The following is a 13,733-nucleotide window of genomic DNA, read 5'->3' on the forward strand; positions in this document are numbered from 1 at the left end:
GTTAGGGAATTTAGACTGTAAGCTCCAATGGGGCAGGGATTAATGTGAATGAGTTCTCTGTACAGCGCTGCGGAATCAGTGGCCCTATATAAATAGATGGTGATGATAATGATGATCTGCCACCAGGGTCATCTTTTCCATTGTGCACGATGGGCAGGTGCCCAGGGGCCCCACGGGCAAGGGGGCCCCATAGGCAGGGCTCTTAATTAGAATAAATAATCCTGCAAAAAAAAAAAAAAACCTGCATAAAAAACCTTCAAGGGTCACTGAGCAAGTACATCTATCTATCTTTATCTCTATATATCTATATCTGTATCTCTATACATCTATATATATATATATCTATATCTATATTTATATATATGTAGGGGCCCCGGTGCACTGCTTTGCCCGGGGGCCCATAATGTTGTTAAGATGGCCCTGTCTGCCACTACCTAACCACTGACACTTATAGATTTGTAAGCTGTACCAAACCATTTTCCATATTGTACCTCTGTTGGTGAGTTCTTGTAAGAATAGCACAATAATATACATTTAGCCGATGAAATACACTCTATAATGGCATATGGTTGTCCTGTGACAAGTGCATTTATAGTGATGTTTCTGACCTATCAGCATGAGATATGTCAGCTTTTTATTGGTTAAACTGAAATAACCCTTTTAATGAAATGAGCATTGTTTCATTGATTTGTTTGCACCATACAAATCATTCAATCTCAACTTACATCACTTTTTATACCCAGATGCTGAAATCAGACCTTGCTCTTCACCTTTACCCTTCCAGAGGAATAACAATAATAACAATAAGTATTGTTGTTTGAGAGGCATGTGTGTGATCAATAGCTGACATGAACTTCTGGCCCTTCTATTGCCATTTTGGAGGCTCCTGGGGTTTCTCTTGGTCAGTTAGCTCTCAATTTAAAAAGACATGAATATATGACCCAATACAGGGACTCTCATTGTTTAGAGTTAGGACCACCCTATTAGCAGAAGCGCCTTGTCATATTTAAGCAGGGTGGCTTGTCATATATTTGCAAATGTGTGTAACTGAGACTCCTGCATGTATGTACAAATAGAACATTGTTCATAGCAGTGTGCTGGGGAATGTATCTGTGTATGATCCCTTCCAGAGTAATACAGGTTCCTACAGAATCACACTAAACCATCTGTAACACACTACTGACTCTCTTTCCTTAATAATCTCTCCACAGTACACTTTTGAAATCAGTAGAACATGAAGTTCATTGAAGAACATTAAATTGGTTGCTGTCTGTCCCTAAATATAGCCATTCTCCTCCCAGCTACCTGTGCAGTCAACTGCCATACCTATGTTTTGTCACTATACTATCGTAGCTTATCAATATACTTCCTCCTGCATCAGCTGCAAACAAGACTTACCAGGGATTTTAATCAAAACTGGAGATCCAAGATCCAGTCCCCTCCCTTACACCTCTCGTGCCTTATTTTGTAATGCCATTCACATCTCAGGCCTTCATTATTAACTCTTCTCCCAATCCACAGAAACTGTTAGAAACATAAACACTGACCTCAAGGCTGTCAGCAGATCACCTTCCTCCTACTTCTGCTGCAGGTCTGCTCCCACTAGGTAACATTGACAGGCTACTGCTGAGGCAGACCATCCCATCTGTGCTGGGGGCATGGGGGAGGGGAAGAGTTGTTTCTCCTCATACTTGCATCTACAGTGAAACATCTTTCCATCTCAATGCCTAACCCTGAAAAAGTTACAGTTAGTGTTACAGAAAGGAGTTAGGGGCGGACATCTGCTCATAATTTTTTAATGCAAAAAAATAAAGAAGGAAATGCACTGCTGTCATCATGGACCTGTTTCTAAAGAGGGCCTGGAGATATACCTGCATTAGCCCCTAGGTCAGTCCAGTCCTTGTCACCAAAAAAAAAGAATGTCAGCAGACGGGCCTACAATATTTCCACATCTGGTTCACAGGTTATACCAATTAACGGAAGTTGGGTAAACAAAAGTAAATGTTATGTTTTATTGACGTTGGTCATGGTCAGTATGAAGTAAGTATAATTTCACAGAAGGTAACAGCAAGCCCTCTATGCCTCTCTGTCTGCATGGGCTACTATAACTAATATTACACCACTGCATGTACAATAAAATATTACTATTAGAGACTATTAAATCAGCACATTGTGAGTTAATGTGACATACTTTATAAGTGCGATTCCAAGAAAATGCAATGGTAGCTCTATAAAAACTTCCACTGTGTGTCACCCACAAGCTGCAAACCACACATTGACATTTTTGGCTAGGGTAGTCATTTAAGAAATGCTGTACAAGTGTTTTCCCAAGTGTTACCAAGTTTTTATAGAACGTAAACAGCTAAATTTTTACACCTTGATTTGAGGAAGTATAAAATCAGATCTTCAATGGGATCTGCATATATCTGCCATTATGCTATATAGGCACATGTGAACAGTAAGTAAGAGGAAATTAAAGTAAGTAAAATAGTAAAATATTAAACAGTAAGTACCTGACACATAAATGATCCCGTCCTATTTGACCACTTACATTATTATTATCCTTTATTTGTTAGGTGCCACTAGATTTCCGCAGCGCCGTGCACAGTACAAACAGCATACTCTTGATCCTCTAATACAGGGGTCTGTTGGCGGTGTCGCATGTTATGCTCCAAACGTATACATAAATATTCTGTTGCAAAAAAAAAGCACTTACATGTACATGTTTATGATATGTCTAATCCAAAACAGCAGTATTTCTACGTCAGGCGTACAAATGTATAAACTTTTGTCTCCCAATAGCATAGAGATTGCATAAACATGTGACTTGACAGTGCTAGTAGTATATCTGTACACAATATAATAAAATGATAAAATGCCATATACACAAGAGAGGATAGTGTCTTGACAGTGTTATTAATAAATGTGGAAGTCGCATTTTCCATGTAAAATATAACAGAATACAAACATCCATTGATTGTAAGCTTGCGAGCAGGGTTCTCTTACCTCTCTGTCTGTATGTATTACCCAGTATTGTATTATTAATGTTTGTTCCCAATTGTAAAGCGCTACAGAATTTGCTGGTGCTATATAAATAAATGTTGATGATGATGATCCTTACATTCATTGTGCGATGTTCATATTGGGTTGTCAAATAAGAAATCCGAATGAATGGCCACAACTTCAAATACTATAGTCATAACACTAATGAAAGAAGTGCCATCAGCTGAGGGGTCAATACACAAGCAGCCAATCAGAAGTGGATAGATAGTGCTGCTGCTGTTGTCATCATCATCACTTATCTTTTTCTCTATTACCCTTAAAAGATATTCATCCTAAGAAGCATATCTAGGGATGGGTAAAGCTGGCTATACCATTCAGACCACATGATAAACTATTGTTTGGTCTGATATTGCGCATATGTGTACGCTACCACGATCATGTTTTATCATACCAAAAAACACCAGCAGTGTAGGCAGATATCTGTAGAATTTGTAAAGTGTCATGATCTTTCAGCAGATGGTTTTGAGAAATGCAGATGTCAGATCTTTCGGTAAATCGTGTAGGTGTGTACACATGTATCGGCATGCCCACTGGGACTTTCAGTTGTTGACAAAATTATTTCAGAAATTGCATCTGAAGTAATAACGGATAGGTGTATACACAGCTTCAGTCTCATTAGGCCCCATCCCCATAGAGCATGCTGCAATTATGTGGACATGAAACAACAAAAACAGACCAATTGCGCTCTAACTATATAGAACCATCCAATATATATAGGGAAATTTTAAAAATCTGAGGATTACACTTCTGTCGCAACCCTGTTCGAGGATGCCAACCTCCTATGCAGGCGCGGGCTGGGAGAGGGATGGCCGGGGGGCACACAGGCGGCCGCATCATATGACAGGGGACGCGGCCGCATCCCCTGTCATGTGATGCGGCCGCCTGTGCGCTGACACGGCCGCATCTGATGTCATCAGATGCAGCCGCGGGGGGGGGGGGAAACTATGTTTTTTGCATCCGGGGGGCGGACGGCTGCCCGGCCTACCCCCCGGCCTTAATAGCCGTTGCCCCCCTGCCCCCCGGGCCAGCCCGCCCCTGCCCTATGAAAGGACACACGAACCATATATATCTAGATACTAGTGAATTTTGATTCACATGCACGGCACGGAAATGTGAATATTTATGCAAGAAAAAATGATGAATGCTTATCTCTGATGAGGTCCTGACATAGAAAACAGGAAGCGAAAGTTGTTTTTAATAGAATCTAAAGTTGGGTACACACCTATGCAATCTTCCACAGACTGAAAATCCTGATGAGCATGCCGATTAATGCGTACGTACGTACATACATACACAATTTACTTTCAGATCTCTCATAACCCTCTGCTGTACACTATACAGATATCTGCCTACGCTGCTGCATGTGAGTACGTACACCCTTCCACATTTGCCCAACATTGTTACATAATTGATTGTGATTTTTAAGAAATTTATAATACCAAATCAAGAGATGCCATGTGTTTGGTGTGACAAAACATGATCGTGGGAGCATAAACAGTCTTATAATATTTAGACAAGTGGTCGCAAATCGTTTGATCTGCACGATAATTGCATAGATGTGTACCCAGCTTAAATGTACATTTTAGCATAAAACTGCTACAAAACAATATAATCAAAACAAATTAACAACAAGATAAGTGAACCAAGGAAAAACATAAAGGAACAAGGCAGTAGGTTGGAAAATTGAAACACTCTGAACAGTTAGCAGTAATAAATCCAAATATTTAATGTCCAAAAAGCAGACAATAATCATAATGAAGTGGAGTGCAGGGGATCACAGCTGTCAAAGCCCCAATCTGTATATGTTTTTTTTGCAACCTTAGGTGGTACATGAGGCCCTAGTTACACCCCTGCATGCTGTCATTACTATTTTAGGGAATTATACAATGTTTATTTTCTATCGCTATTTGCTTTTCTACTCCTATCAACAAAAAACCTCAATCATTACATATAGTTAGAATTTTAAATATCCCTATAATTTAAATTGATTTTAGCATTGTGAATTTAAATATGCCATTCTCTTAATTGCTCAATAATCCATAGAAAGCAAAAATCAATTTAGTAAACATAGAGATGTGATTGACAGCTCCAGCTAATGTTTTAGTAATGTGATGTCCCCAAAGAATGTAGAAGAAATGAATGTGCTTAATCACTATTTCACATGAGCTTAAAGTATACAATGGAAAACTTCAAGTGTATCTTTCTGCAATTAAAAACATAGATCATCGTGTTTCATTTTATAGTGATGACATAATGAAAAGTTATGGACAAAAATGTTTAATTAATGATACAGCAAATTAAGTATGCTTGTAGCTGTCACAGGGGTGTCAGTCATTTGGATCAAACTTTTCACAACTGCTTGGTTTTTGAGTGACTCCTCTAAAATTGTACTTTTTAATTTGTCGGCTAAAAACGGCTTTAATTGTAAATCTTTGTTCTATGTTACATTAAAAAATAATTTAATTGTGATTTTGTAGTGTAGCCACTATCATGTGTAGTTGCAACAAAGTTGTTACAGTAAATTCACACCTATAATATGACCTTGTTTCAAACTTTCCATGTTTCACTCCCAGTCATTTCTATGCTTAAATTATCTGACTGAAGCACATACAATTCCCAGCAGCCACATTAAGGAAAGAAAATAATTGAATTTCCAAAAAAAACTCACTTTCCACCAGCACCGTATGGTTTAATACTAATTACACACACAAAGACTGGACTCACCACAATTTAAAAAAAAATCTCCCTCTCCACCTCTCCCTCCATCTCCCTATAACTCTCTCTTCTCTCTCTCTTCTCTCTCTCTTTTCTCTCTCTGCTCTCTCTCTCTCTTCTCTCTCTTTCTCTCTCTCTCTCTCTCTCTCTCTCTCTTCTTCTCTCTCGCTCTCTCTCTCTCTTCTCTCTCTCTTCTTCTCTCTCTTCTCTCTCTCTCTCTCTCTCTCTCTCTCTCTCTCTCTCTCTCTCTCTCTCTCTCTCTCTCTCTCTCTCTCTCTCTCTTCTCTCTCTCTTCTCTCTCTTTCTCTCTCTCTCTTCTCTCTGTCTCTCATAAATATTTTACATACCACAACCACAAAGTGCCAGGAATATTAGTTATTGCCTTTAGGATATATGTTGTGCAAGCCACTTATAATTATTACAATGTTTTATTTCAAATGCTTTAATGTGTTGTTAATCATTAAAAGTCAACTCTCCAGCACTCTTTCATCTCACTCTTATTTAAACATATTTTTGAAGTAACTCTCCCACCTCCTAATTTGCATATCTCTCACAACATAAGGAGACTCCTGACTGCCAATAGCAGTTCATGACTCCTCCTGCTCCTGGGAACCCTTTCAAATTCATGCTCTGTAGTTACTTCTGAAGTTTCTTCTGTAGTTACTGAAACATTAATCAAAGTTGATTATAAGCTTGTGTAGTTAGCAGAAAAGAAAACCTTTCAGAGAATACGGGTACTACAAATTCAATTCAGGTTTTAAAAAAAAAACATGAAAAGTAGAGAAGTTATTGCACTGCTTGTATGGATGAACTGTCTATTGATTTGCTGCAAAGCCTCAGCCTCTACTGAATCACCTACTACAAGTAAGTCTGACTGCTTATGTAATTCTGATTGTGCTCTCTGTTACATGGATGTTTTAAATAGCATTTAGAAGGAGTTACCTCTCTTAATTCATTCTGCCTTTCTTTTAAGAACTGTGTTTTATTTATGTTTACAAAATGATAACTTGCAACTGTTAAATGTTATCTACATTCATGTTTTTATGCATGCTATTTATGTAGCATCTGTTTACAAAAGTAGATGTGAGTTTTGGTTTGCAAGTGGCTTTTTATAGTGACATGGTAGTGTCAATTTTTCTGTAGATAATAGAAACACAGAAATGTCCTTTTGTTTCCTCATTGGGGATTAAGCTTGAACAGCATGGAATGTGCTTGGCACATTAATGCCAGCATATGTAACAACTGATTTACAATTTTTTTCCAAGCTCGTGGAAGGAGGAGTAATCTGCATGCATTGCTGAACTTGTCTGGAGAGGTGCTTGTGTAGCCCATTATTTTACTTGCTATTAGAGCTACTTGGTAGCATGGTAATATTGTATTTATTAGCCCTTTAGAAAGTTATGTGGCAAAATAAATTACTTTAATATAAAATAATAAAGATATTTTCAAGTTTGTTTGAAAAATATTTTTTTTTTGCATGCACAAAAGGACTTCTTAACTAATCTGAGCTAGTGAGGTATCTAATATGATGATAATGAAGGGGTATAGCATCATTTAATTGTGTCCTTAAGGGGTGGATACACAAAGGCAACTTTTGTAGCATCACAAAGTCATCTTTATGTAATTCTCCTTTAATTTGCATTACAAAAAACTTCTATACTTACCGGCTAACTGGGAGCAATAACACCAAATTTATTTTGCTTGATGTTTACACCTTAGCTAAATAGCTTAAGTGTATTTTAACAGCGTAGTGCTATAATACTCAAGAGATTTTAGTTTGTGTATACACTCTTGTAAATAATATATTTACAAACAGTCATTGTCATGGCTTTTAACTTGTGAGCTCTAATGTCATCACGGTAGTGTCATTAGGAAACTTTTCTATACTTGTAATATGAGAGATAATGTACTCTCTATTATTAATTATTATGGATATTAGAAGTGATCTACAGCCTCATGTCATACTGCTCATTGGTAATTTCTAACATTATAAAATAAGTTTGTATAATTAGTTTGCTTATTTGTGTATTTGGGTTTTTAATGTTATTTTAACAGCAATAGAAATTTACATGAGAAAACTATTTTAAATCCTTACAGGCTTATTTCCATGATAATCCTTTGTATAAGAGAAACTTAGGAAGCACAGTGGGGTTTTGGGAGGAACACTTGGTTTGAATGACAGGCAGAAAAAATAAATAAATGTGTGACCGATGGTTACCTTACTACAGCTAAGTATTCAAAAGCTTTTAATCCAATACAAGGTCATTATGACTCCACCCGGCTTCACACCCCCTTTTCTGACTGGCTGATTGGCTCATTGAGAGCAGCATGAATAGGCTAGTCCAAGAATCTCCTAACTCACTCTGTTCTTGGCAGCAATTGTCATACTTGCAGCTATTACAAGCTGTTCTGCTTGAAGGCTCTCCCTCTCCTACAGCATGGAGACTGTTTACTTTGTTAGCCTGCACAAATTCATGTTTTTGCAATCCATATCTTTTTATTAACTGGCAAGCGAACAGTGTCTGCTGACAGTTCTATTACGGTACCTTTTATAGTTTATAGTAATGTAGTGAACATGTGACAAAATGCAATATGCAAGTTTAACTGCCACTTGTAATTCGCACATATTTTTGTGTATGAGCTTTGTATATAGTAATCTTTACTTAGCAGTACAGGGTAGTTTACACATACATGTTAACACATTTTGACACAAATACTTTTTTTATTTGCTTTGGATTGAGACCTGTCAACCATCTATTATTTACCATCAACTATATAATTGACAGAGACAATTAAAGGCAGTTTGCGACCCTCCAGCAGTTTTGCAATAATTGTATAGAATATTTGGATGCATGGATGCTGGAACTTGGGAGTTCCATAAAAACTGGAGAGACACAATTTGCCTAAGTCTCTCATAAACACGTGACATCTAATATATGTGGTCCTTTGATTTAAAACTCAAATTACTATGGGGTTTATTTCTTATTAGGCAGTAATAGGACTATTTTGCTATCGCTGCATTAGCAAGCCATCCTTAGATGGCTATAGCGATATAAGGTACATGTACATGCATCACTGGGATGATTCTTGAATAAGCACCCAGCAAAACTGTTTGCTTGAGAGGGCAATAGCCGGCAGGAACCCCTTGATATATTGGCAGAAGCCTGACCACAGGTGCCAAAAACCTGTGTTCACTGTAAACAGGGCTTATCTCCCAAAGATAAATAGACCCCTACATCTTTGAAAAATTTGGGCTAGATCATTATCTCCTTTAGGTCCTTGACAATGAGACTTCAGAAATCATTGCTAGATGAATAGCTATCATTTCCAATATTAACATGTCACATGCTAACTGAGCAAATACCAAGTCAGAATCAATAGAGAGAACCAGGTTTGATGTGATCAATATTTGTGTCACTCACAGTTGTGTTTCAACATTCTTTCCTTAAAAACCTGGGTATTAGTCATGATTATAATGTATACAGAATAAATGAGTGTTGCAATTAGACATTATAATATGAGACATTATAGTAAACAAACAGCAATTTTCACAAATAGTGTTCACACTAAGGTCATTAAGGAGAGCAAAGCATAAAAAAACTTTGCAACTGGGAAGAACCATGTGACATTGAAGGAGGAGTTCATTTAAATAAAGTTAACAAGTATGTCTGTGCTAAATGAAAAAAAACAGGCAGTATTTAACTTATGTGCAAAATAATAAACTGATTTGTACTCCTTGCATTGTAACATGGGTTGTCCCGGAGAACATTTACAAATTTTTTTTGCCTTACATTCCTTAGTGACTTAGGCCCTAATATTTTCTCATTTTTAAATAAAGATTATTATTACATCGCCAATTCAATACACAGCTGTAGATTTGAGTTTGGCCATGTTAGAATTATTAAACACTGTTTTCTTTAGTACACATGTGTTTTTATATATATGTATATATATATATATATATATATATATATATATATATATATATATATTAGTGTGTGTTGCCACGTATCGTGTCATTTTGGGTCAAAAATAAAGCGACTTGCCGCAGGAAGCGGGCATGATATTGAAGGATATATCAACATCATTTACAATATAGCAGCTTAACTGGCTATAAAGCATTATTTATGTACTTCATTTTAATTTTGCATTTACACCACAGAAATATATTGAAATGTTCACACCTTATGGGGGAATTCAATTCGGCCACACTCATCGCTATGTTAATTCTACTACCGTTAATATGGCAATTTTAACCCTGATTTCTGCTTGCGGCTCCCTGAGCTGTGAGCAAAATCCAGCATTAAAGATTACCAAATTAATGGTAATAGTGCACACTATTACCGTAATATTGGTAATAGTGCACTGGACGTGTTACTTTCGGCAGTAATGCGCGGCCAATTGAAATCCCCCCTATAAATCTTAACTAGCCAGTGGACTTTTATTGAAGGATGCCTTCAATTAGTGTAAACCACAACTAAGCAAAAGGATGGTTAGGTTGAAAGTTCAAATAGAGTGCTAATGAAATGCTTAAATTTGAAGCAGTATATTACCACTTGCAAAGCAGATGACAGATTGACGACTGTTTAACTTTTTTTTAGCTTGTTACCCACTGTTAAGTCCTAGCAAGCAGCTTCTATATCATGCTTTGTTGCTTGGTTCCTATCATGACATTTTTGTGTGCTACAAGACAAGGACGTTTTTTCACAAATCTCTTTTCATGTTCTTCCTTGTTTTCATGCGTTAATGTTTGTCAGTTCTTAGATAGTGTCAACAGTAGTTGATTAACAGAAACTTTCTTGGAAAGTGAGCCTCATGAGAAACAGGTCTGCCAAGTCAAATGCTGAAAGTTTTTTTCATGGAGCTGTTCATACACTGCAGCTGTGTACACTTCAAGCATGAAGATAAAAAAAAAAAGTAAAAAGAAATTTTTATATGGATGGAAAAGCAGCTATAACAGGATTAAGTCACATTCAGTACTACAGTAATGTTGAATCATAACCCTTATCATTCATTCTCAACAACTGGTAACCTGTACTCAGGGCCGGATTAACCCGAGGTCTAACTGGGCTATAGTCCGCAGCAGCAGCAGTCCGCAGCAAGTCCGCAGCAGCATTATTGATCGGTCCGGGGGCTGGGGCGCCCCCAACCCGATCAATGCTGCTGAGCACAGTCAGTCCAGTCCTCCGTCCCCGGCGCTGAGTACTCTGCTTACTGAGGAGATCTCGCGAGTGAACTCTCGCGAGATCTCCTCAGCAAGGAGCTTACAGCGCGCCGGGGACGGAGGACTGGACTGACAGGTAAGCGCTTTGGGGGGGCCCTCACGGGGGACGGGGGCGGCAGGTGGCTCACAATGGGGGCCTCACGGGGGAATGGAGGCGCCCTTAGCCCAGGGGCCTCCATTCCCTTAATCCAGCCCTGCCTGTACTGGTGGAGTTTTACCTACTGTACTATTATTATTATTTTATATAAGGTGCCACAGATTCCGTAGCGCCGGATACAGAAGCAAGCATACTTGCCTACACTCCCGGAATTCCCAGGAGGCTCCCGAATTTCGGGGACTCCCGGAAGAGTAGGCAAAACTCCCGCATTTGCCGAAATTCACGACATTGAATGGAGGGGGTGGGGCTTAATCACATCATTAAGCCACGCCCCCCTCTATTCAATGCCGTGATTTTCGGCATTTTATAGTGTCACGTGACTTCTCCCTCGGTACTCCCGGGGGAGAAATCTTAAAAGTTGGCAAGTATGGAAGCAAGTAATAAATAGATGAGTTAATACATGTCAGTAGCTTAGAGGAGTGTGAGTAGTGCTATGGGGGCTCACACAGACTGCAGCAAAAGATGTGACAGGACGTACGAGGGACAGGAGACAGACGTGGGACAATAGGTACAGAAGACCCTGCCCGCAAAGGCTTACATTCTAGTATAGTTTTCAGTAGCTTGCAAACAAATGCAGGCTACTTAGAAAAGGTACCCCCTATAATGAGTAGGATGTGGTCCTGGTGGATATAGTTAGTGACTGTGAAATCATTGTGTGTGTACATTTTTTCCTAAGTGCTTAACTCTTTGAATGTGACAGAGTAGCATGTGATATTGCACCCACGCTTTCTACTCTTTCTTTCATTACCATAACTTGCACACCTCATTACCATAATAGTCAGATAGAATTGAAGATGCACCAATATAACTAATGTCTAAGGCCTACCCACCCATATTGAATAATACATTTTGTTATATTGCATACAGAGGTCATATAATCATTGTTTCAATTCTAATTTATTTTATCCATACCTCTTTGTGAATTCTGTGTTCTATACCTAAATCACCATATACACCAGATATATTCTATGATCCTTTTGTGCCACATGTCTTGGAAATAAACCAGTACAAAGTTGATAATTATTATACATTCACAGTACAGGATTTCCTTGGCAATTTATTGTTCATTATAACCCATGTAGGATATGTTTTAGTTCAATTAATATGTATTCATATATTTTATATATACATTTAAATGCTTGCTTCTATGGCACTGTGTGTTTGATGTAACCCAACGTTACCTCAACAGGAAATAATTTTATCCTTAACCTAAACATCATAAAATCTAGTATGGGGTGAGTTTTATTATACTTTCTCTACTCCTGTTCACGCTTAGGGATAGGTTTAATTGGTTAAGCTGAATCAGCATCATGAATGTACAGGAGAGACCATGTACTTATTGCATGCACTGCATGTGTGTGTTGCTGAATCAGCTCATAGAAGTTCATGGGGTCAGTAGATAAGAATAGTAACATCCATAAGAAGAAATTCACTTTGGCAATACAACAGTTCAAAGAATGTGTTGGGACATGAAATGTCAGTTACAGAAATGAAATAACTAACCATGTGTACTAAATTGCACAAGATAGTGTCATATTCTTAAAAATGTACACTGATAATATTCTGTACCCCTGTTTTGTACCTAACGTTAATCTATTTCTAGGTGTGAATGTAAACAGGGAGGGCAAACAAAGAATGTCAGTGCTGGGAAGGCTTAGCTTTTTCAAGTGTAACAGTACTGTAATTTTTGTACTTGCAAGCATTATATTTAATGCTATGCTGGTGTCAGTACAAGGTTAATGTGAGCAAAATTGAGTGCTCTCACTGTCCAAAAAAGTTTATAAAAATATATATGCTTTAGTAGATATGCTGTATTTTATTGGTAGTTCAAAACACATTGTAAAAAAATAATAAAATTAAACAAAGGAACAGACCAATTGAAGGAAAGCAAAATCAGTGTTTTACTATGTCTGCATTCAGCGGGCAAATAGTTGGACGTTTGAGTGTAAGCCTTTCACTTTTTTACATATATATTGCCACATATCTATACAGCTTGAAGTTAAAGTAATCTGCAATATATTGCTTTACTTTAGTAAAATATTAACTGGTCTGCACATACATCTACTTGTGCTTATAATATATATTCTTGAGGGTAATTGTACAACACAACTTTTCTATATATACCAAATAAGAGTAGATTTTTTTAACTTAATTTAGTTAAAACTAGTTTATCTATATAAAATGTGTTGTTACTCCCATATATAGGAAATGTGTTGTTACTGCCATGACCACTTGTATTGTGCAGAGTTGTAATCTTGAGCCTGATTCATTAAGGATGTTAAATGAAGAGGTATCTTTTTTCAGTCTCCTGGACAAAACCATGCTACAATGTAAGGGGTGCAAATGAGTGTTCTGTTTTGCACATAAGTTAAATACTGACTGTTTTTCAGGCCCCTTATGTTTTTGTAAACTCAATGAAAAGGGCTGCACTGGGTAGTCATGTTGCTTAAATGCAAAACTCAACATATCTGGCTTATCTATACAGAGGTGTTTGAACAAAGAACTATCTATAACCAAAATTGATTTTGGTGGTATTGTAGCAATGTCTTCAATCTTCATGTCTGTCACTTTACT

General features: G+C 37.6%; 1 protein-coding gene across 1 annotated transcript in view; it reads left to right on the forward strand.

Annotated features, from left to right (window-relative positions):
* Positions 1-6,355: 6,355 nt before the first annotated feature.
* LPL (lipoprotein lipase) overlaps positions 6,356-13,733 on the forward strand; it is a 31,098-nt gene continuing 23,720 nt past the window's right edge. Inside the window, exon 1 of the mRNA XM_075204589.1 lies at positions 6,356-6,642. Coding sequence (XP_075060690.1) covers positions 6,549-6,642 — 94 coding nt within the window. The 5' untranslated portion in view covers positions 6,356-6,548. The remainder of the gene's footprint in view (positions 6,643-13,733) is intronic.

Source organism: Mixophyes fleayi, chromosome 1 (assembly GCF_038048845.1).
Source record: "Mixophyes fleayi isolate aMixFle1 chromosome 1, aMixFle1.hap1, whole genome shotgun sequence".
NCBI lineage: Eukaryota > Metazoa > Chordata > Amphibia > Anura > Limnodynastidae > Mixophyes > Mixophyes fleayi.